The sequence below is a fragment of the Desmodus rotundus genome, chromosome 1 (assembly GCF_022682495.2).
Source record: "Desmodus rotundus isolate HL8 chromosome 1, HLdesRot8A.1, whole genome shotgun sequence".
NCBI lineage: Eukaryota > Metazoa > Chordata > Mammalia > Chiroptera > Phyllostomidae > Desmodus > Desmodus rotundus.
This window is the reverse complement of record NC_071387.1, coordinates 185,413,324-185,438,969: the sequence shown is the minus strand read 5'-3', so window position 1 is coordinate 185,438,969 and position 25,646 is coordinate 185,413,324. Positions and strand designations below refer to the sequence as shown.

The 25,646-nt window shown below is 38.6% G+C and overlaps 1 protein-coding gene across 4 annotated transcripts in view; it reads left to right on the top strand.

Annotated features, from left to right (window-relative positions):
* The window catches only part of CTNND2 (catenin delta 2), an 822,756-nt gene that overhangs the window by 287,101 nt on the left and 510,009 nt on the right, over positions 1-25,646 (top strand). For all 4 annotated transcript variants that reach the window (XM_053913918.1, XM_053913908.2, XM_053913912.2 and 1 more), the window contains exon 3: positions 2,149-2,261. In XM_053913918.1, the coding sequence (XP_053769893.1) occupies positions 2,149-2,261 (113 nt within the window). The remainder of the gene's footprint in view (positions 1-2,148; positions 2,262-25,646) is intronic.

The window sequence follows — 25,646 nt, the reverse complement described above, 5'->3', positions numbered from 1 at the left end:
GGTGGCATGAAAATGGAGACAACTGTAATTGAACAACAATAAAATAATTTAAAAATTGAAAAAAAGGAAAATCTTAAAAGAAGTCAGAGAGAAAAAGACACCATGTAAAGAAGCAAACAAAGATAAATAATACCATAGTTGGGGAGTTTTGGGTCAGAAATAATACAAATGAGAGGACAGTAGAGCAAAAGTGTCTTTAAAAAAATGAGGACAGATAAAGACTCTTGTGGGCCATGTAAAGCTGGAAGAATTATCACCTAAAGAACCACATACAGGAAATATTAAGGGAAGTCTTTCAGACAGAAGGAAAATGAAGCCAGTTGGAAATACAGGTCTATACAAAGTGATGAGGAGCCCTGGAAATTGTGTCTATATTTGAAAGGCAGCTCACGAATGAAAAAGTGTCTCCTATCACCTCCCACCCATATGACTGAAGTGAAGAAAATATATAGTGAGGCCACCGCTTTGCGGAAGCACACCCAAGTATAGGGTGTGTCCTGCAGAATTCCCAGAAGGTTTATGAATCCTGACTCACAATGCTGCGCTGTCTCATTGTATTGAACTGCTTGTAAGATATGCAAACGTGCAGCAAATTTAAGTCCTTTATATAATACAGATGGATTTCCATCTACCTATGGGGAGTGCTCTATGGTCTTCAGGTTTTATGTTTTTAAGGTGTTATCAGTTCAAAGGTATAAGTTGGTTTCCTGCTATACAGAGGAATTTAAGATAATATATTATAAAAACTAGTAATGAAAAATCTCCTAGAACTTGCATATTTTTGAGGAAAGAAACACAAAGAAAGCAGAACTTGAAGGCAGAAGGGAAGCTTAGCTGCACAAAATACACTCAGCAGAAGTTTTGATACCCATTCTTTACAAATAATCTTTACTCTCCTTCAGAATATATGAGAATAAAACTTTGATCTCAAACAACAACATGCATCCCTAAAGGGAAAAGTGAAGCCGTCCCATGTGGAATGTCTCTTACACAGATCCCCTAAATAATGTCAACATTAAAAAATCTACTCTTATGGAAAAGAGGAAAGGTATTCTTAATTCATGTAGAGGACAAAATAGATCCTACTTTTTAAAGGCCTCGCCCAGGGGTGTCCCAGGGTAATAGGTAAAACTAACTCATCTTTTCTGGAAAGACAAATCCCTGCAGTGTTGGGAGTTTTCGTTTTCCAAAATTGACGGCAACCCTGTATTTCATTATTTTTCAGCATTCTTTTTTTTTATCACCAAAACATAACTGTGCAGATAGTTTATTTTTTTAAAGAAGTTAAATGTAACACAGTAAAGACATTTCTTGAAATGTTCAGTTAAAGCACATGATTTGCTGTAATTATATTTATTTAAAAACCTAAGTGTATGGGAAAGTAAAGTATAAAAACTAAAATATGGTACAAAGTCCAGTAGTTGTAATGGCTAAGATTCTTGGTGTACTGGCTAAGTCATTGTTCATTAGTTAATCCTTTAACAGTAGATTTTGGGGTCCTTTGTAGAACCATTCTTCATTGGTTTAATGGGCTATTTTTAAAAATGATATAGCAAAATTTCAAAGGTCATTCCCTTAGTCACTAGCCCATATAGAATCTACCGTTGCCATTCTGCTGAAGTTCAAAGCATAAGGAAGTATAGGTTTAAGCATTACTTTTCTTCAGTCTACAGTATGTAAGTAACGTGAGGATCAAATCAGTATTCTGAGGCAGCTGGAAGGCCAGCAGAGAATAAACACTGTCACTGCAAATGATAGAAAAATTAAATGTTTCACTTTCGGTGTCTGGGGTGGTGGGTCATCCGCCAAATAGAGCATAGGCTAATTTTTCGTGGACAGCGTCTCCTTTAGTCCTCATGTCAACCTTCTGAAATAAGTATTATAAACCCATTTTATAGATGATAAAATTGATATTTTGCTTAAATAACTTATTCAAGGCCCTGCAGCTAATGGGCCCCCAGACTGTGATACGAGCCTGGGTCTGTCTGAACCGTAAATTTTTCTTCGGTTCCACATCAGCACTCTCTATTTCTCAAATTTGACATCTTGGCAAATCAGATTGTTCCCCCTTAACCACCTGTCATTTGGGTCTGAATTCTACTTTTTACATAAATGATAGAATTCATGTTTTTGGTGGGTCTCTTTCAGGAATTACAGTTTGAAAGACTGACTCGAGAGCTGGAGGCGGAGCGCCAGATCGTGGCCAGCCAGCTGGAGCGATGCAAGCTGGGGTCGGAGACCGGCAGCATGAGCAGTATCAGGTACTGGGCGCCCCGCCCTCTGCGGCCTGTGCTTTGAGTTGCCCGTGAAAGTAAATTGTGGTGTTTATCTTCTCCTTACAAAGCTGGCAGTAGAATTGGCACATTCAGTCAGATGTTGGAAAGGGATTGTAACTGACCTGATTTAAGATGTTCAAAGGCTGTCTGAAATGGCCTTATTTGTCCTTGAAACTTTTAACAAAATTAGGCCCTGCCCTGAATGCAAATATGCATGATTTCACACAAATGACAGTTCTTCTTTAGGTCAACTTGCTTGAAGTCAGGAGATGCCGTACCACAGTCTCCCGGTGTGTTCGTCTTTTCTAAATGATCCAGACTTGCAGGTTCTGGACATGAGTATTCTGATCCTATATTGCTTGCTAATATATGATGCTAAACTACAAAATTGCTCCTTCCATGTCAACCACACATTCAATTGCCATGTGTAAAAATATTTCAAATTCATAAATAGAGTGATTATTCAACTAGGGTTGAGTTTGAGGTTATGAAATATGTAAAAACAAAACAAAATGTAGTCATTTGGCCGCAGAATAAATGATCCACCTTAGGACCTTGTTTTTCTATTTTAAAATGTGCGTGTGTGTCAGATATACATACATATAGCTCTATATGTCAACTTTCATTTCTCGGAAATGCACCGTACTTTTCTGTCATCTTGTTCTATGTTGTTTTTTACACTACGTTTTCAGGGAAGAGTCTTGATTAAGGGAACAATAGTTACTGTTGCAAATAAATTCCAACATTATAGTAACTTAAGACAGGAGCAGGTTGCTGCTCATTCATGCAACAGATAGAGGCAGGGGATACTGGTCAGGGAACTGCTTCCTTGCCTCCCCTCTGTATCATGAACAAGGACCCAACTTCCCTCTTGAGAACCTCTATGGTCTCATTGTCAAAAACATCACTGTACCCACAGCCCATTGGTGAGAACCAGTCACATGGCCTCTGACAGTTGGGAGTGGGGCAGGGATTCCTGGTCCTGGGCTCCCTACCCACTCTGCTGAGGAAGCAGGAGCTTGAGTTTGGTGAGCTCTTAGCTACCTGCTGCCGCAAAAGAATTAAAACATCATTATCCATTGCTCTAATACATTTACCATTGTGAGAGTAAATTTGCACTTTGGAGGCACCTGCCATTAGTCTTTTAGCATTATTCCTGTCTACATTGAACAGTGGTAAACCTTTAAATAGAAATCATCACAGCTCATATTGTTAGACTAGGTTACTTGAATGGATATCATTGTCAATTGCAAAGCCATATTTGGAGTATGTGGAAGCATATCCACTTCTGTAGCACCTTGTCGGCAAGAAGCAGCCAGTAGTACATTGTGATCTCTTAAACTCATCACAGACTTGTCTGAACTCCCAAGTTAATGGAAGGAGGATGGACAAGAAAAAGGAAAAGTAAGTTGTGTTCATTTGAAATTGTGTTTAGCAGGTTAACTGGTGGAAGGTGGTGAGTCTGAGGTAGAAGAAAAATAATATTTCTAAGAGTGTATTTCTATTACTACATGTACTTAAGAGCTTTTTTTTATTGCTGAACACCTTCTCAGAAGCTTATCTTGTTGGGTTTTTGGGTTCATAAACACCACCATATTAGCATCTATTTACCTTGAAAACCAGTTGTTTCCTTATTGGTCTGATTACCTGTGGAATTCATAGTCCTAATCTTTCTGTGTGATATTTTTACATACTGTGCATCTTTAACTTTGTTTCACCAATTCCAAGCCCCTGGGAAGAGGAGGTCTGGCGGACCATGTTGTATTCTGTGCCTCAATCCCCAGCCTCTGATTGGATCAGAAATGTATGTCTAAGCCCCGGGGAAGTCCCTCCAGTGACAGGCCTGTAAGAAATTAGGCTCTTGCTCATTCAAATGTAAAATAAGTGACCCCAAATCTGTGACATCCTGTGGTAAGTGCTGGGGGATGGTAGCCATGTGCTCTGGGTGTTCACGGAGGAGGCTGTGATGACAAAGGGCAGTTCAGCAGACACAGACCATGTGGTTCCTGAAAGGTAGAAAGACCAGTGTAGTTATCAGTAGGACTGGCGGCATTACAGAGGGTGTATCTATGATATTTCCTTTTAAATTCTTAAAAAATGTTCTCTCCTCGCATTTGACTTGACTGAGCCCATTTCTTTTCTCGTGTCCAACGTGTCTTGGATAGAACATGTCAGTGAGCTACCAAAGTAGAAATATTACTGATAGCAGTGTTTGCTTCTTCACGCTCCGTCCTGTATCCTTAGCTCGCAGCTCACAGTAGATCATCAGTAATTCTGTGTTAAATGTGCATTAAGTAATAGTGCCACTGCCTAGTTATTCCCCCACCATATGCCCCTATAATATTCAGTTTTCATCAAACTAAATTATTTTGTATTTTGGAAATGTCTAAGGTATGAATCCACATTTCAGGAGTACAAGCAATTTACGGATATTTCACTGGAGAAAACCCAGTATATCCCTGCCATGTTCTTTTTGCTCATAACATTGTTGTTTGCTCAGCTTCAGAAATGCACCTTTGGAAACTCAAGCCTTTATTAAGGGTGACAGGTGAACCTAGTTAGCACATCAAAAGGGATAGTTAAAAATAAAAATAGAATATAAACAACTTTTGAGAAAGGAGAACGGATAAAGAAGTCTGATAATTTAGATGTTTCATATTTCTTAAGGATAGAAGGAGGGGTAAGAGAGTTTCACACAAAAAATAAAACAGAATCAAATATTTTCAGACTTTTTATATAAATGTAAAAGTGACTGATAATTATAGTTTGGTTTTCCTCTGCCTTTACTAGTGATAGGAAATTGCTTCATCTGATTCTTAAAACCTCTTTTTGGTAGTCACACTGACAGTTTAAACTTACTGAAAAAATGTTGCTGGTATGCACTTGTGACAGTCAACTTTATACCAGTCAATCAAATCAAAAATGAAAGCACCGAAGGGTTGGAGGGGGAGAATCTAGGCTATCCATTGTTGCAGCCTATCAGCTTCTGCATTCAAGTATATAGGATAGAAGTAACTACAAATAGGACCGTTGTGCTCTCTTAAACTTTTCATAGACTTTTCTGAACACCCAAAAGCATATCATAACTTCCAAAATTCAGACAATTTAGTGGTTGTTTAAGTGTTATTCTTCCACAAAGAAATAATTGATGCTTCCCACTGCAGCTATTATTCTACCATTTCTTCCTATTTTGACTTTCCTCACTCTATTTTCAGGCCAAACTTTTCCAGGCTTTTGGAGTCTTCTCCCTTCCTACAACTAGTTTGGTTCCATACCTTCTCCCTGGTTCTTCAAAACCACCCAGATCTGAGACTACAAAATTATTTATACTCATGATGCCCTTTATTTAGGGTCATGATCAAATCCCTTTTGCTAGTAACCCATTCCCACCCTCTGGCCAGTTGGGATTCCTTGGCTCACACCTGTCCCTCAGGCAAAGGCTTGTCCATGAGGTCTCGGTCTAGCAGTGCTATGAGCCATTTATTTCCTCCCATGCAGGGGCCCCTGCATTGCTTCTCTAAGTCCGATTGTGTGAGGACCTGCCTGTGCCCATGCCCTTGTCATACTCTCCTCAGACCCCTGTGACAGCACTCTAACGTATCCCTCTTACTGTAGTCTGCACAGACCTATTTCCATGTGTATGAGTTTGATCTGTATGATCTACATAAATCAGAACCAGGTCTGAGAGGGACCTTTATTTCCCACTTCTGCAATTTCATAACTACACCATTCTTTCCCATCTCAGTGTCTGTGATTGAGTAATCCTCCCATCTAGAATTTCATCCCCCTTTTGCCTGGCCCCTTCCTCCTGTAGACTAGATGCTCGACCAAGGTCCTGTACCTTTCTGAATGCCTTCCCGACCAGTCCAAACAGGGCCAGGTGTCCCTTTCTTGGGAGTTACTAGAACTTAACAAAGTATTAGGGGTAAGACTCTGTTGAGCCTTCTAGAAGTTCCATGCCACAGAATAGTTTAACCTTCAGTCAAAAGATGTGTAGGGATTTCTCAATTGCTGTTGAAAGTTTAAGGACAACAAAATTGATGTCTATTCATATCCTTGATTCTAATGGACACTAAGATTGTAATGGGAGAGAAATAGGTTCATATCACACTTGGACCTGTCTTATAAACTCCTAAAGAAGACCTGACCCTTGGAAGACTGTAGATGAAGATGATGAGGAAGAGGATGACAGTGGTCTAGAGCTCACAGATGAAGGGAATCAGAGATTCAATGCTACAGAGATTTGACACATGATAAATTCTTCCTCGCTGGTGTGGATAGCAGTGCACATGGCTTCGAGAGGCTTAGGACACCCCCTGACTTACAGGCAAAAAAGAGGACCTCAGTCCTATAACCAAAAGGAATTGAGTTCATTTCAAACCCTGAGTGAATTTGGAAGTAGATTACTCCCCAGAACCTCCAGAAAGGACAGTAGCTCAGCAGAAACTTTGGTGATAACCTTGGAAGACCCTGAACAGAGAACCCAATTATGCCATAACTCAACTTTTAAAAACTTACAAAACTGTAAGCTAAAAAAAGTGGACATTGTTTTAAGTTTCTCAGTTGATAGTAATTTGTTATGCAGTAATAGAGAATGAATACAATGCTTTTCAATACTTTGTATTAGATATACAGGGTGAGGCAAAAGTAGGTTTACAGTTGTGAGTACAGGAAACAATTTATTCTTGTATAAATATTTACTAATTATTGTATTATTTTCCATACAAACAACTGTAAACCTACTTTTGCCTCGCCCTGCATATTATTATAGCAAGTTGAATTATGAAAGATTTTTTAGAGAAGATAAATTTCACTCTGTGACTGTCTGTATTGCATTCAGAAGTTTAACTTGTATATCCAGTGTTATTCTTCATGTATGTACACATGCATCTGGATTTACATATCGAAACAGTGTGCTGTTTTGATTCTAAGAAGTGGAGGTGTTTGAATGTGGAATAGAGTTATTTCATGTAGAATAAAGACAGCTAAATAAAGCAATCATTTAGTCTCATCATTTTTATAATGTAGATACCCAAGAATGATTGGAATTATATGTATGAGGTCTTTCCAGAAGGTATCCAGCCATGTAATATGAAAAATAGAGACATTTATTGAAGGAGATACAAGACACAAGAAATATTGTATGTACATAAAGCAATGAAGCCTCGGCCCCCTTCATAGTACGCACCTTGTAACCTCACACAGTTCTGCCAGTTGCTATCAGGTGCCCCATCATGTTTTCCTGAATCTCATCATAGGTCTGAAGTCTCTTCCCTTTCAAAGGTGATTTCAGTTTTGGGAAAAGCTACAAGTCACAGGGCACCAAATCTGGGCTGTAGGGGGTCTGAGTCACCTGGGTGATTTGATGTTTCACCAAAAAACTCTGCAGGAGATGTGATACATGAGTGGGTGTGTTGTCATGATGAAGCTGCCAATCACCAGTTGCCCATAGCTGCAGCCTTCTGAATCGTCCGAATAGTTTCTGTGGAGGAATGTTCAAGCTTAATGCAAATTTTGATGCAGACTCATTTCTTTGCTCACGCAGTCATTTTGAATGTAATGGTCCCACAGTACACATGCTCACTCAATAACATCTACCGCTCCCACTGACTAGTACAGTGAAGTCATCATTGTTCACACATGCGCGATCCAGTCCACTCTCCTTGGCTGCCAGGTTACATCGATGTCACACAAACCATTCTCATTATATCAACAATGGCTGGATTTTCCAGACAGACCTCCTATATTTAAAATGATCAAATGTTTCATATACATGAAACTGTCTTGCTCCACATAAGCCCATGCTCTATCTTTCCCTCAGATGAACTATTGAATTTCTTGCCAACATGTTTTCACAAAACTCTGCCATATTTTGGAAAGTGGAATACAGAAAGAATTCATGTTACAACTGTTATGAAAGGTCGTTCTCTTTATTAACTAACTTTTGTGAGCCCAAATGCCAACAGTTCTATAAATAGTGTTCAGATCTTTTTCATACCTACAAAGAAGCCATGCTTATTTTAGAGGAAAAGCTGATTTCTGGTTAGATTAGTTAGTGGTGAAGAAACACAAGTCAAGTGGTCACAGATGTTTATGGCAGAGTGAAATGTATGTATTTAAATGCATGCTCGCTGAGCTTTCTTAAGTAAATAAATCATATGAATATAATTGTTTCTCAAAGTCATACATTTTGTGCATTTTTATTTTTCCTATAAGATCTGATATTTAAACAAGTAGATACTGACATTTATTCTTTTTAAATAAAGAAGGAATGAAATATTTTTATTTAAAAAACCAGGTATCTTAGATAATGAAATAATTACTTCAACATTTTAGTTTTTAGAATTTTTTACTATGTTGCCATTTATACATATATACATGTTTCTAAACACAGTCATCCAGCCAAAGGTTAAAAAATTCACTCTTAGACAGAATTCTAGATTCTTACTACTAATAAATAGATGTTTGCCAGTTTTTAAAAAAATCACTTTCAATTGAATTATTTTATTTTTTTTCATTAAATACATTTTTAATTTTAAATTTAGAAAATAGCTGTTCGTTCCCATAATCATTTCTCATGTGGTTAAAATACTACTCTTCCAACAAAGTCATACTGATTTATTTAAATGAGACATTTAGTTTATTGAATTGGTAATCTAATTAACATTGCAGTGGTATTTGTGAAGTCAGTTAGAATGTCTGTTTCATTATAAAAACAGAGAAAAGAACAAAATATAAAGGCGTAGACATATTTTAGCGTTATCTACATTGCCAATATTATTATTTTATATTGTGTTTTCCTTGTTTCCTTCCATTCTAAATTCCAGAGCAGAAACCTTCCTCAAGAATATTCCTGAATATTCTGATTTGCTTAAGGCCCTTCATGAACCCCTGTTCTTCTTAACTTTTGTACATCCATCTTTCATTTATATATTTCAATTTCCTGGCCTCTTATAGCTTGTTTTTAATGCTGAGATTATTCTTTTAGGATTTCCTGTTACAGTTTTTTTTCCCCTCTTCCTACATAAATTAGGATGGATGTTCTAGAATACTTAAATATTTGCTAGGTTCTCAGGACTCACGTTCATGCTTCCCAGCACCATCACATTTCTGCCCAGGTCTCCACTCAGGCTGATCTCTTTCTCTTTCAGAAGGAGCCAGCACATTCACAGGTATTGCTTGTTTAACTGGGTTGTGCTGTTTCTCTAGTCTTCTTTATTTTTCTCAGTAGTCAGGCCTCTGAGCCTTTCCCAACCAGCCTAGAGTCCAAGGTCACTATGCTGAGCCGTCTCTATGGTACCTTAGAGTCCTTTGAACTCCTAATCCTGTAGCAAAATTTACAACCTGGATCAAAGCTGGTGCCTTCTCCTCACCAACAGGGAGAGACTGCTGAGCCTTCTCAACATCTACAAGCAGGTGCTGTGCCTCTTCTGTTTTCTCCACTGCTCTCCAACTCCTCAAGCACAGGGACGGAGTATATGCCCAAGAATAGCCAGCACATGCTACCTGTTTCATCAATGCCAACTGAATAAATGAATGAATAAGTATACAGTAACTTTATTACTGTTCTTATTCTCATTGCTGTTGTTTCAGAAAGCTTACCAGTTTTATTAATCTATAAATAGTTCTATCTATATTCTAGAATACATCTTTTATATGTGATACACATATAATATAATTCATATTATTATAATTCATAATTCATATCAAATATTATATACTGTTCTGACCAAGCCAGACCAGAATGATTATGTTTCACTTTCATTCTAGTCAGTTTTCTTGTTAAAATGGTGCCCTGGATTCCAGGACCTGTTGGTTTGATGTAGTCTAAGTGTGGAACTGTGGTTGACCTAGTCTCAAACTTTCACTCTGAACTTAAGGAGATGATGATAATAGTGATAACAATAGCAATATTAGTGGTAATTTTAGCAATTATAATGGCAGTATTTTTGAGCGATTTCCATAGACCAGGCACAGCCTTAACTGGCTTATGTAGATTGTGCCATTTCCTCCTAGTGAACCCTGTGCATGGTCTTGTTATTTAACATTGTGGATGAGAGCACTAAGACCCAGAGAGGCAAATTCGCTTTCCCAGCCTCAACCCCTAGTGGCCAGACACGGACTTTTGACCCCAGGTGTGTTTATTCCCCAAGTCCACATGTCAGCGTGCCTCACCACACAAGGCAGTTGTTCAGTCTTAATGGTGTCTTGAATTTAGATGGTTGTAAAACCATCTAAACTACTCCAGTCCTTTTTCACCCTGGGCATACAGACACATTTGGACTTACCTTGTGCTGCTTTTTCCTCCTCCACTCCCCATCCCAGTGATTATAGCTGTTTGGAAGTTCTTCATCTGAATATGTTTCTGAGATTTATTCTTACACAAATGAGGTAAAGGGGTGTTAATAGTATATGTTATCATTGCTTTTTAAATACATCCAGAGTAATTATTCAGTATTCCCTTGCAAGTTGCCAGTGGACAAATTACACTAATACTTATGTCTATAAAATGCTAATTATCCTGTTGTCTTAGTTCCTTGAGGCTGCTATAAGAAAGTACTGTAGATTGGGTGACTCATAACCAACATAAATTTACTTCTCACATTTCTGGCAGCAGGAAAGTCCAAGGTCACAGCACAGGCAAGTGTGATGCCTGCTGAGAGCCCACTTCCTAGTTCATAGATTGTGCCCTCCCAGAGTCAGCTGTCCTGAGAGTTTGATGTGGGTCTCCCAAAAGTTGAATGCTTAGGACTTATACTCACGTGATATATGTCTTATGTCAGCTACTCTATCAACACTTTTGCTTCAATTTTGAAGCGTGACTTTTCTTCTGAAATATATAAAAACTAATTAACTTTACATATAACAACCATGTACCAAATTTTCCTTAGAGGTTTTGCATTATAGAACAGATGTTTTAGGAAAACTAACTCTAATGTATTTTGAAATTTAATATTTGGGTTCACAAAGAACTGAACATTTATATACTTAATTAGGCTAGAAAATTCTTCATATTTTCTCTTATCCTTAGAGCATTTTTAACTTATAGTCTGAAAGGTGAAGTTTGCAGTTTCATAACACAGCTAAATATCATTATTGTGTTTTTATAGTATTGCCTAGCTTTGCTAACTTCTCTGAATTTTATCTTTCTCATCCACTCAAACGGGAATAACGCTCCTCTGGAATTCAGTAGAGATTAAATGGGAAATGTAAGTAAAGCGTCTCACACACCATCTTGCACACTGGTACTAGCGAATCGTATCCAGTTTTTCTTTTTGAAGAATATACAGATAATCTTTTTGAAGTCTCCTTCCTAATTTTTCTACAGAAGATTATACAATGGCTCCTCTAACTAATCTAATGGGCTCAAATGACGTGTAGGATAGCACTGATTAGTCTCCTTTATAACATAGACTAAACTCCACACAGAAACCGACACCATGAAATGGAAGTTCAACTCAACTTGCCATTCACATGGTGCAATGTAACATGTCTCTGTACCCACTGCTGGAGCTGCAGGTGATACTTGTGACATTGCACCATTGTAAAAAGAAGAGCAATAGTGCAGGGGTAACACGTATGACAGGAAACGCTTAGTAAATTAAGATCCAGACATTGGTGACTCTTTCAGTAGATATTTTTCAGAGAACAGCAAGAGATGAATACATTGCTGAAAGATGCATGCTCATTGCTCTCTCTTGTGGTTTATGTGGACAGATATGGTGAAAAGTTGAAGTGCCTGTTGATGAAGGGATTTTTTATCCGTTATGTTTATTCTGCCTTTGCTCAGATGCTGTGGGTGCAGAAGCTTTTACTAAATTGCTTCATACAGGGTCCAGCAGAACTAAGGCCTATTTGGGTGTGGTTGATAGGGTAATAATGTGGGTAATAATTTATAGTTTTAATTTGAACATTTCACCTAAAATATCACATGGTGTGCTTGAGTGTGATATTCTTATGTTAGAATTACATGCTTATGATTTTGTAATAAAAAAGGGATGCTATTTGTGCTAAACCCTGTATTTGTTCGTTTGTGTTTATTTTAGAGAATTGCTAACCAGTGATATTTCAACTGACAAAGTAACAATATGCATTTGACTCACAAAGAAGAAAGAACTTAATTCATCAAAACTGGGATGATGACAGCTTGCTAAACACTATGAACATTGTGTGTTCAATCTCATAACAAGGAAAGGGCAGTGGGGCTATAGCAGGAAGAATGTTCTAGTACAGGTGCGGGGAACATGGTATTGGCACCAGCACACTCGAGGTGTGACTTGGGACAAGTCATTTGGGGTTTCTGGGCCTCCGTTTTCTCACCTTAAAATAGGAAAAGATGAGTATCTAGGTTTGTTCCAGCTCTACTTTGTGCTCTTCATCTCATTTAAACATTGCATTATAGGCAGTAAGTGACACCTGAATGTTTTAATAAGGGGACATTATTTGAACTTAAGGAACAAGTCTAAGTAAGTAGTGAGGATAGTAAGACGTTACCAAATAGAGTGCATGCTTCAGTGGAAGGCACATAGATGTCTATTATTGCGTGTAAATAGTTGTTTTCAATATGAGAATTTCCAGTTATGTCAAGACATGGACTTTATATTTGGGAAAACGCAGCCTTAAAGAAATGTATAAGTATGTTGTAAACTGCTTTAGAGGGTCTAGATGTGTTGCTAGTTTGGCTAAATCCTGGGGTACAGACAGGAAACTGGAACAGAGGGTTTCACCCTGAGAAATCCTTTGCAGTGGGCCTTTTAAGAAATAGTCATTAGTTCCATTAAAAAAAATTCTGAAGTACCTCTAAGGGTCCACCATGTTAGTAAGCATTCCTTGTGCTTCAGACATGAATATGATGCAGCTGCTGGCCTCCAGGGGGGTCACTGTCAAATACAGGGAGACATCTCAGCACAGAAAACATGATAAAATGCTTTGGCGCCATGAAGACCACAGGAAGTCATGCCAGGGATGGTTTTACAGAGGGATACTTGTGTGTCAACAATGGGACACATTAGCAGGGAATGGAATGGGGTAAAATCATTGCCCATAGAGAAAGTGGAAAGTCAGAAGCACAAGAGTGAATTTGGAATCAGTGTGGTTGGAATAGCGAGCCCAAGGGGTGCGTGGTGTTGGATAAAGGTACAGACAGACATAACCATTCTGTGAGCAGCTGTATAGGTCAGGCCAGAGACCTAGAGACTTCAGTTTTGTGGACTGGGTGGTAGAACGTGGAGGATGGCCTTATCCAAGGAAGTGATGACATCAGCTCTGCATCTGCCAGCTTTGTGGAGGATGGACTTCAGTCCACCCAGTATTCTCCAGCGTGGAGGCTGGGGACTGCAGCAGGAGTCAAAGATGGCAGCTCTTGTCAGGATTGGTCAGAAAACTGCCACCAAGGGCCTACGCATTTCCATTGGTTTCTGAGTTAGAGTTGGAAAGGTCTGGGGACACATTTGTATCACAACAGGCAGCATAGGAGTGCAAAAATTACTTCAAAACAAATTTTAAACATTTGGTAAGCTAGGCCAACACTGTGAGCTTAGCTTCTACCACAAGCATTGCCCGTTTTCAACAAGGAACCTTTGATTTTTTTATTTCATGTATGTGAATGCATTCTAATTCCCTTTTATCCAGGAGAAACTATCATTGAATTTTAAATTTAGGAGAGTGCTGTGTTAGCAGCAGGCAGCAAAGATGTTGCCTAATTTGTTGACAGTAAAGCTGTATTCATAAGCCCCAGCCTTGTCAAACATCTGTTTGTTTAGTACCTCAAGAGCTGAGGAAGTTTAAAAATCGTCACACGTTGTGGCTTAGTCTTCTACACTATTTGAGAATGTAACTCTCAGCAAGATTTTATTGGAAAGCTTTATCCAAGGGATTGGCTGCCAACTTGACTCAAAACTTAGCAATTACCCTCCTCTCTCTAATGTGTAATTGACGGCCTCCACCTGTGAAGGACTCACTGTCATTTTGACATTTCTCACTTAAGGTAAAGAGTTTCATTCTGTCTTTGGGGACACACATATTACCTGTCATATCATAAATGCCCAATAGCACGGGGTTCTGCTATTGGAGACAGTGAGGTTTGCAAACCTGTAAGTCTTGGTTTTGAATCACAGCTCTGCTTATTGCCGTCTGGGTGACAGCGGGGAGGAGATACACCGGTCCTCCAGAAATCCCCTTTATCTGTCTGTAAATTGTGGAGAATAATGCCTACCTTACAAGTTTATTGTAAGAATTAAGTGTGAAAATGTGTTCAAAACAAATAACGTAGTGTTTGTTGCCGAGAAAATATTCAACATATGTGGGTTGGTCCTCTTCCTAATTAATTAATTAATGGCCGTGACTATTTCAGTTCTGACTCATCACATGCACAACTAGGTAGCAAATGCTCCCGTCTTCACAGAGAGATACAGCTTATTTATACCGTCTCTTCTTTTTCCTTTTATTTCCTGGGTGGTTACGATGAAATCAAGTTAACTGAAGACCGAGTAGTCTTAACTGTTGGCATTCTCTGCCAGGGAATGCCACGGTAAAGAGGTGTTCTGAAACTAGTGGGTGAACAATGTGTGCGGAATAATACAGCCATGGTTCACCGAAGCATCACACTGTCTAGGACATGGTCTCATCGTGGCAAAAATTGTATCTGCCCTCAAGTGGATAGTACCTCAAGGTCACTGTAATTTTGAGTGTCTGCGTCCCACTGTTAGTAAGTTTTATTTAATGCCTTTGTAACCTGGTACTAGAAAAGAATTTTGCCAAAGAGATGAAGGAGGACATAGAGAAATTCCTCAATATTACCTAAACATTGGAATTGTTAGCATTTATTGTAAAGCCTTGCGGTCTTTGACAGATTGTGGAAGCTAAGGGCTTCCCTCTGGAACTTGTATCTAAGAGCTGAAGTCTGCCAGGCTGGTCCCTAATTTAGAGAAGCATTGCCTAAGGTCATGTGCATAGGTTTCTGGAGTCAACAAAACAAGAAAAAGTCTATAGGAACATGGATATGTGCATTTCCTCCCTTTTGACAGGGAGGAGTGCACGATCTCATTAATCTACCTATTTATTCATTCATTCATTTATTCATTCATTCCACGTGTAGGAGCGTTTATAAATCATGGGTCTACTCTGTGTGTGTAATAGATACTAGGAGTACAGCTCTGAAGGAGGAAAGCAAATTCCTTGTCCTCACGTAGCCTACGGTCTTAACACTGCCTTTAGGATATGCCTTTACTTAGTAGGAATGTGAGCAGGATCTTTGCCTTGTTAAAACTTCTCTCCCTAGTGTCTATAACAAAACGTTGTAGTCAAGTTAAAGTTCATGTGCATGATTGACCACTTAATACTCAGAGGACACAGCAAATGCAGGGTCAAAACTCGAGAGAGAGAATTAAATTAGCTCAATTCTATTTAATCTATCCTTTGGGGTAGGACACAAGTGTGTATTTTAAGCTTAAATCTGGCCATTTTATATACTTATTATATTTGGCTAATGAACTAACATTCCAGAGGGAAAACATCAATCAGAACTTAGTTTCATGGGCAACTCATGGAATCAGAACAAAGGAATTATAAACTAATGAAGAAATGAAGTTCCTAAGAAAGTTTGAAAGTTTTTAAAGGATATTAAAACCTTCAAAATAGGGGGATTTTAGGAAATAAGTTATAAAGGAGATGGCAGTGTGTTTGCCAGCGGATTGGAGTCGGCATTTTTCTCGGAAGATTTAACTTGCATTATTATTCCCAGGGAGAAGTCTTTCATTTTCAGTGAGAAAAGTACAAAACCAAATAAAACTCTGAGATGCTATTTGAACACAATGATAAAATAAAATACTTTCAAATAAAAGTAGTCCATTAAAATGGACTGATGGTCTGTTTTTAAAATGCTATCATTTATTAATAGGACTTTAGTAATGAAGTAAAAAAATTAAGATTCTACTATATGAAAGTTTTTAGAAACAAATCTTTTATTTTAAGATAGTGGCATATAGAGTATTACAAAGTCGACAGTATATACAGCAGAGAATCAGTGATATTTTTTATGTGTAGTTTTAAAAATGCCATCACCCTGCTGAGGAATAGAACTTGATCAGTAATGGGAGGCTCCTCCCTGCCCTTCTCTCATATCTCTAAGTCGGAGGCAAACACTCGACCGAATTTTGTGTTTATTCTTTCCCTTGGATTTCTTTGTTTCCCCACATGTATGCATCCAAATATGCAAAATATTATTTGGTTTGCCACTGATGAATCATTGATATGCTTATGTTACATATTTTTTACAACATGCTTTTTAAAAACTCAGCTGTAATGTTTTTTGGATTTTTTTTTCCTATTGATTTGGGTGCTTGTAGATTATGACTTATTTTTAACTGATGCCTCCCAGTTCAGCTTGTGAATATGACAAATGCATGTATGCTGTCCCCTGAGAGGAACATGGGCAGAGTTTGCAGGTTTGCCTTTAGAAACAGATGCCTTGGGACATTATCATGTAGGACTCCTCGTGAGGGTGTGCGTGGGCCTCTCTTGGGCGTGCACAGCAAAGCGCTAGCGTCTGGTAGGATTTGAACATCTTCAGTTTCTCCATCACGCCAGAGAACTTTCAAATGCCACTGTGCAAACCCACATTCCCATCAGCAATGAGTACTCTGTTGCTCCATTTACTCCCCAAAACTTGCTCTTTTCAAAATATCCATTGGTGCTATTGTTGCAAATCTGATGGGCTTGAAGGTTGCATCTCCCTGACTTCTGCACTAATGGCACTTTTTATACGTTTCTTAAATATTCATTTTTATTCTTTCATTAAATGCCTATCTGTGCCTTTTGTACACTTCTCAATTGGTGTTTTTTTTTTGTTTTTCAACTAATTTTAATTTTCAATATAATTGGGTACTGATCTTTTGTTTGCTGAATGTTATCACCATCTTCTCACAATTCGTTTTTCATTTTCTTATCACATCCTCCGGTGAAAGAAAGTGTTAATTTTAGTGTTGTTTAGTTGATCAGTCTGTTTTCTTTAGGATTTATGGTTTTGGAATCTTGTTTAAGAAATCTTACCTGCTAAAACAACATTAAAGCCATTTCCGATGTTTAAATAATTGCAAAGTTATACCTATTTACATTAAATTCTTTAGTTCATGTGTAATTGGCTGTTTTTTAACCTAGCAAAAGGTAGAGTTTCAGTTTCCCTCTTTTCCGCCTAAATAAGAGATCGACCCGATGCCAGCCCTTGAATAGACTGCACTTGTGCCCTGAGCGGCTAGGCCATCTCTGTCTGTCATGTGTCACGTTTTCCCGTGTGTGGGCTCTACTTCTGGGAAGTTGGGGAGAAGTACACCTTTATTATTTTGAGTCTTCCTATTAATAAACTCAATGTCAGTCCACTTTTTTAAATGTCTTTTGATGAAGGGTATGCATTTCGTCTTCACGGCTTTGCACTGTTCTTCATTTTATTCTTTCCCAGGCTCCTTGGAGTTTTGTGTTGCGCATGGAAATGTTATCTTTTCTATGTAGTGCATTTGCTAAGAGATCCTGTTTTATATAAAAATGCAATTGATTTTTATATATTGATCTGATAACAGGAAAAATGTGGCTAAACTCTCTCATTACTTCTATAATTCGTTCATAGAATTTGATAGGGTTTTTATTTAAGTAATCTGTGAAGACCATGGTATTATGTCTTTTTAAAAAATCATTTAATTTCATTTTGTTTTGTTGTACTGGTAAAAGTGGGGTATAGTAGGCAACCTTTTTTATTTAATGGAATTTCTTTAATCTTTAGCACCAGAAGAACTGCTACAGGGTTATTTTTAACACCTTTATTGGGATATAATTCACATAGCATTCAATTCACTTATTTAAAACTCAACAGTTAATGGTTTTTAGTATAGTTATATAGTCTTGCACTCATCACCACAGTCAAATTTAGAACATTTTTATCACTCCAAAAAGAAGCCTCATACCCGTCCCAGCCTTTTCTGGGCATTTCATGTGAATGAAATTACACAATATGAGATGTTTCATGATTGGCTTCTTTTACACATCATGTTTTCAAAGTTCATCCATTTTAAACCATGTATCAATGCTGCTTTTCTTTTTATTTCCTAATAATATTTTTGTATGGCTATGCCACAGTTTATCCATTAATCAGTTGTTGGACACTAGGTTGCTTTCCATTTTGGATTATTAGGAATAGCGCTGCTTTGAAAATTCATGTGCACATTTTTACATGCATACAGTTTACTTTTGTTGGGTATATAGCTACAAGTGGGACTGCTGGGTCACTCTGCTTAATGTAGTTTTTTATAGATTCATTTTATCTAGTTAAGGTAATTTCTTTTAATTGCTAGTTTGCTAAGTGTTTCATTGCAAAGAACTATTAAATGTTTGTTGTTACAGGTTTCAATAGCTCATTGCCTTTTGTGACTGAATAGTATTCCCTTGTATGGATGTAGCACCATTTGTGCATTTAATTCAATGAAGTAGTGACACACCACAAAATCAAGCCAAACCAGCCAACAAAAACCTTCAAACTATCTAGTTCTTACAAACATGTATTGTACAAGTAATACAAACATGTATTATTTTGCCTCAAACCCCATTATCCTGCTACAACTTCCTTAGATCATGGAACGCCTACATATAGGGAGAACAATTACCTTGAGTGGACCGCACAGCTCATTCCTTTTCTGATCAGTTCCTGTTATATTTCAACATTTAGAAACATTTTTACAGCCTAGAATGTTTGCAGACTTAATCTACATAGAAGATGATAAGAGGACCTGCCCATTTTGGCTGTCTCTGAATAGTTTTCAAAGTTAGACCCGAGAAGAATTCAGTGATTTTTAACTACAGCTGATTGAGCAGACTCATAGGCAAACTTTCATGCTACTTACTCCCAATACCTGCTTGTGACCCCAGAGCAGTTAGAGGAAGTATATGTGCATTTATTGAGTTCCACAGATGCCCAACAATTGCATACCTTGCTTATCCTATGATTTTTATGTGAAGACCTAATGTTAATATGAGAGTACTAGAATTCAGCAACGAAGTTCAGGGAGAGCCTGTGGCCCTACCACAAATATTTAGCCCCTCTTTCCCATTGCTATAGGTTTTGCAGGACCCACATAAATCAGAAGTAGCGTGATGCTTTATTAAGGCTTTGTAATATTCCAGAAGAGGAGTGGGGTTTTCATTCACACACAAAGAGTAAAAATGGAAGGCACTCTCTTTTGTATGTTTACTGAGAAACCACTTGAGTTATATAGCAAACTTTTCATTTCTATCAGAAGTTTAATTTCAATAACTTGACTGGATTATATGACTTCTTAAGTTTCTTATTAAATTCACAATCCTTTCACCACCTTATCATTATTTAAATAATACATGTAAAAGAATTTTTAAATGGTAAAGTATGATATAAATGAAAGTTGCGGATATTAGTAAAATATTTTTGCATTACTAGCTGCTATATATTACCAACTTATGTTGGCAGCTGTAGCCATCACATCATTTATTTTAACACCAAACAATGTTAATACTCAGAAGTATCATCCTGAGAGTTTCCTAAGAAAATAAACAGAAAAATCTTGAATGTTAAAAGATACTTAGAGTAAGGAATAAATGGAGTCAGACTTTAATTTTCACCTGCAGTATGTCTCTGCAGAGGGCAAGAGTTTAGGATTTGATGCAGTTTGTTATTTTTTTTTAATTTAGAGAGACAGGTATCTATTTGCTGGTCCACTTATTTAATACATTCATTGGCTGACTCTTATATGTGCCCTGACTGTAGATCAAACCCGCAACCTTGGTGTATTGGGACAATGTTCTAACCATCTGGGCTACCCGGCCTGGGCAACATAATTCTTTGTTGATTGTGAGTCTTTACTGATTCTAAGATTCCAGAGTATCCTCTGGAGTTTCCTCTGCAGCAACCCCTCCCACACAGCTCAGGCTCTGGGCTGATAGAGCCATTTAAGGTGTAACAAGCATTTTCAACAGGAGGAGTGAGGTCCCCAAGGGAGCAAAGCTTGTTTTTTGTTGAGAAGGGCAAAAAGAACCCCTAAGATATTAGAGTAGTTGGTGAACCTCCAAAGACCACAGGATATACACAGATATGCAGTATATCTGTGCTGTTTAAAGTGTATAGGGGGTATGATTTGGCGGGGGGTGGGGGGGTTGTCTAAAAAGACTCCTTTAGGGAGCCAATAGTGGGATAAAAGGTAGAAAAACATGACTCGGAGGATATGGAGATTTGTCTCCAACTGCTTGGGGTCTGATATGCATTTGGATTCAGGTGCTCTGAGAAAAGTTCATTGGAGTCGAATAATAGAACCATTTTAATGTAGATATAATAGTCAAACGTTCCCTGATCAAAGGTAAGACTATTTCCTGTCCTTACCTATAGCCCTTCATAGGAAACTGCCAGCATGTTTGTAATTCTCTTTAAGACTAAAAGCTCAGTTATGCTTTTTCCCTGATCCCTAAACTCTTGTCACTAAATTTTATTTGGGAAGTGTGTTCTATTTTTTGATGCCCTTTCATGGTGGCGGCCACAGTGTGAAAATATCAAAGTAACAGAAATGGCGAGCTTTTTCTAATTGGGGTGTGGCAACTCTGGAATAGAACTTTTAGTTATTGTTATGTACCATTATCCCAGAAACTAGCATCAAAGTACTACAAGTAATAGTTAAGTGTGGCCCAGAGTGTTTTGCATTGGAGGTTTTCAAGCCTGGCTGTGCTGTTAGAATCACCTGGGACACAAAAACACTGATGCCTGGGCCCCGACCTTGCAGAGTCTGATTTCACTAGTCTGAGGACCCTAGGGACCCATAGGTTTTAAGACACTCCAGGTGACACCCCCATGCAGCCAGGGGCCTTGGCGCCTGCTCTGAGTTCTCGAACAGTCTCTCTCCTTCATCAAAGATGGCCAGTGCTGTACACACTGGGCTTTGGGTCAGTCTAGTCCTCGATCTCTCTATGGGAGGACTGGACTGTGAGTTTGTAAGAGACTTGCTTGTACCATTTGTCATTTTGAAATAATAATAATAATAACAACAGCTGATAGCCATTGAACCTTTGCCTGAGAAGGTAACTTTTTTAATTCTCATACCAAATTATAAGGTAAGAATAAATTGTTATTCTTTTTCATTTTCAGGTAGGGGTAAACCAGTGGGAAAGAATTACCTTGGGATTTGAACATGGGCTTCATGACCACAGGTTTGGATAATAACCATTTTCTCCGTCTTCTCTGGCATTCTCAATGACTCTTGCAAATAATTATAAAGCACTTACAAGGAGCAAGGGGATCTGTGAGATACAAAGATGAAGGGAACAGGCACAGCCCTCAAGAGGGCCTGTCCTCAACAGCCTAATGGCAAGGCACGTGTCACAAAGAGCCGTGCTGGCAATTTGAAAGTGCCCTGAAGAGGGACTTTGGAGGACACAGAGACTTCTTGCAGCTAAAATGAGCAGCAAGATCACATGTGTAAATGCAGTTCATTTTAAACTGGAGCCTTGAGATATAGGGTGTAGATTTATAGAAATATTAGGTTAAGTGTCTGTCCGAAATTTAGAATAACCGACCATTCAGTCTATAGCTCTAGCAATTTCATATGGTTCAGCCTATGAGACAGGGCAATTCCAGTGCAGAGATGAGCATATGACAGTGCCACGAATGTCCCTGTGGATACTGATGACATAGCATTGGCTGGAGAAGGGCTGTGAATTCCACTGGCTGTTGGAGTCATCCATGACCTGCTAATTCCACCAGTATTATGCAGAGCTAATTCTTGCAACTGAAGAGCTTTCTCATCTAGACCATGGGCCTGCACTAATGATTCCTCAAACAGCAGCAGCATGAAGTGATTCCAGCATCACTAAGCCACTTGTGAATGGGAAGTTAAAACAGGTGATTAGAAGGCAGGTTCAGATGTGCTTTGTTTGGACTGAGACCATCTAGCGTCAAGGGTGTGGGAAAAACTTAGTGAACTGACCAGTGTGGTAGACCAAGGGCTAGGCCCTAGGTCTCAAAGACAGCTGAGTTCTCCCAAAGGCACCCATCACTGGAAAGGGTACGAACTCAAATGCGGATGCACCCTATAGTCAGCTGGAGGACCTTCTAAGTCAAAGAACAATCTTCACACATTCACAATGTTTGGGGGATCCCATGTCCCACATCTGCCATGGGAGGCACTTGGAGAGCAGCAGCCCTGACATGTCCATCTTCAAATCCCCCCCAATCTGGACAGAGGACACCAGGACACATTTTACACTTACAAGCTGAATTTCCCTGACATATATGCCACACATATAGCAAGCAACACATTAATGTTAATAGCAATACTTTTAATTAATCTTAATAACAATAATTTTGGGGTTTAAAAATTGAGTGTACATGATACGCATCATTTTTATAAAAATTATTTATGGGTTTTGTGAGTGCCATTGAACTGTTGTTGTAGACAGCCAGGTGAAAAGTCTTAATAGCCTACTGGAAAACTATGTAGAATTGTTTATAAGACCTTTGTCATTAAAAATAGCATCCTGCAAGTTGTTGGAGAGCCCTACAAGACAGAAAGCATCAGCCTAAGTGTTCCCAGCTAGTCTGATTAGAAAAGAGCTCTCCACAAAAAGTAACGAACAAGCCACCAAGACCTGGATCACTTCCATTTCTCTTTACTAAAAATCTGTATCTCAAGTAGAGAGGATGTCAGTGAGTAATGATGGAACATACAGAATAAAGTTGTTCAGCTGCCATGTTACTGGGTTTCTTAGCATCCAGAAAGCACTACGAAATTAGCATAAGCAGCAGCATTAGTGGAAGGGATTAATCTTGGAAATTAAGGTCAGGGAGAAAATTGTTATAATAAATAAAGCCCTTTGCCCCGATTATACAGCATCCCTTACTTTGATGTTGCAAGAATACTCTTAAGGATAGTAGCCCTTGGTTCAGTGAGAAAACTATTAGGTTGATAAAAGCGTGGAAATGAGTACAAGGTACAGCTGTGCTTCCTTCTGATGAGCAGAGTTTGTTGGCAGAAAATAGTACGCAGTTGCCATAAATTTGTGTGCTTCACTGAGTGTCTGCAAAAATCCATAATTTTTCTTCCTTTCTCCCATCTTCTGTTAGATGAAAACCCTGACATCTAAACTATTCCAAAAAATTGGAAACTGACCCTATGTAATTTTTACGGAATTCCAGTCGTTGTTTGACCTGCTAGTCCCAGGGAAGAGCCGGTTTACGGGCACGCCGCTACTTTGCTGTGTGGGATACACCAGTACGAGCGTGGATGTAACCTGCTCCAAAGCGCTGCTCGTGCAGAAGAAGTTTCTTCAGGTTTAGTCAGATTTAATCCCCGAACAGCAGATGGGTTCTGCAGTTCCTTCACGATATTCTAGGAATATTGTGGGGGAATGTAGAGCATCTGAAGTTGGTGATTAATGAGCTCAAAAGTAGCACTCCCTGTTCAACACCATGTAATATTATTTTACCAGAGAACATAATTACACAAGTTTATGAATGTGTGTTTTAAACAGCTTCCTTTTACTTCATTTTTATAAAGGATGTTAAAATATGCTTTTCATAACCCTAGTTACTAAAGCTAATACCACCCTTTAAGGCTATATCCCACCCTTCTTCTTGCTCCTGGAAAGAGTAGCCCTGCTGAACCCCAGCAAGAGTTCCCATCCCCCCAACCTAAGCGTGAGTATCTTCATCATTTGGTCATTTCTCTCCTTGTATACCTCAAAACAGAATAAAAAGGAAACAACATTTTTAAAGTAACTATTTATTCTGTAGGATACTAATGCCCAATTCAAAATATTCATAAGATACCTGAGAATGAGTAGATTTGCAAAAGTATGAGCGGTTCAGTGTATATAAATTCTACTCAATCTCCTAATTTATGTTTGAAGTATTTAATGTTAATATTTGCACTTAATTTTGAATCAAGTTATATCATAACAAAACAGGTGATTTTTACGTTATTTTACAGATATTATTTTATTAACCCGAGGACACATTTGGCTTCAGAACACTGGCGTGTCATAAAGACCATGAACTCATGTTGATACCTGCGTCATCTCTAAGTAGTGCTTCACCAACCGTTCCCTCACACTGCCAATTAATCCATGCATAAGACAAAACCAGACCCCCCTGGGATGCTTATCGATACAAACAGTCAATGGTACCTTCTGTCTTTATTACAGCGGTTTGCAGACTTGAGCCTGCATCCCCGTGACCAGGAGAGCTCATTATAGACTAACTGCTGTCCCGTCTCTGCCCTCCCTTCCAGCTTCTGATTCTGCTGGTCTCAGATCAGGGCCAGGAATCTGTATTTCGGAGTTCCCAGTGATGCTGACACAGCGAGTCCAGGGCCCGCACTTTGAGAAGCACTGTTCTAAACTATTGAATGCATTTCAAATGATAAAAGCTAGTGTTTATTGAGTGCTGACTCTGGATCAAGGGTAAACACTTAAGCATTTAACTGTAGAATTGTATTTAGTTATTACAACAAGCCCATGAGGGAGATTCTGGGTTGCACCCTGTTTTACAGTTGGGGACAGAGCTCAGGATACTCTTCTGTCACCCAACCAGTAAGGGGTGGACCTGGGGTCTGAACCCAGGAGTGAAGGTCCAGAGCTGATGCTTGTCACATCAGGAGAAAAATGCCTTTGTCAGTCAACGCTTTCATAAATTTTACTAGGTGTATAGTTTTCCCACTCTACTTGGTTTGTGGAAATACCGTATTTTTATAACATTTTGTGATATTAAAGATGCAGCGATGCTTTTAGTTTCCTTCAATCCATAAGTACTCAAGGAATAAACAAAGAAAAAGCTGCCTCCTACAAGATTACTCGTAAAAATACTCAAGTTAGAATGGAGAGGAAAGAAAGCAGGGCAAGAAATTTCACAGTCAGCATGATGCTACCTATGAGAAAAATTATATGTATGAAACAAACAAATTTGAGATCGAAATACGGCGTAACGCCAACATAGGCACAAGAGAATGTTCTGCATGGGTACTTTGAAGCACACTTTACACCATGTTGCCGGCTGTTTCTTTGACAAGGTACTGTAGTTGAGTAAAATGAGAAAGTGAATCATTTTATTAGAATTCCTGTTGCATTTTAAATTAGTGCAGATTAATTAATACTCCATAAGAATAAATGTTGTTGTTTGTATATTTTCAGTGTTTTAATAACAAAGAGCGGGACGAGTGGGTTGTCAGAAAAGTCTTTGAGAGAAAGCTAGCTTATGCGTTTCTCAGACTATTTAGCTCACAAACAGGTCCCCATGCTTCAGTGCATTTTATTCAGCTAACGACTCTGTAAACGGGGTGGCACCACTCCCTGTTTTAGACAGAGATCCTGACTCCC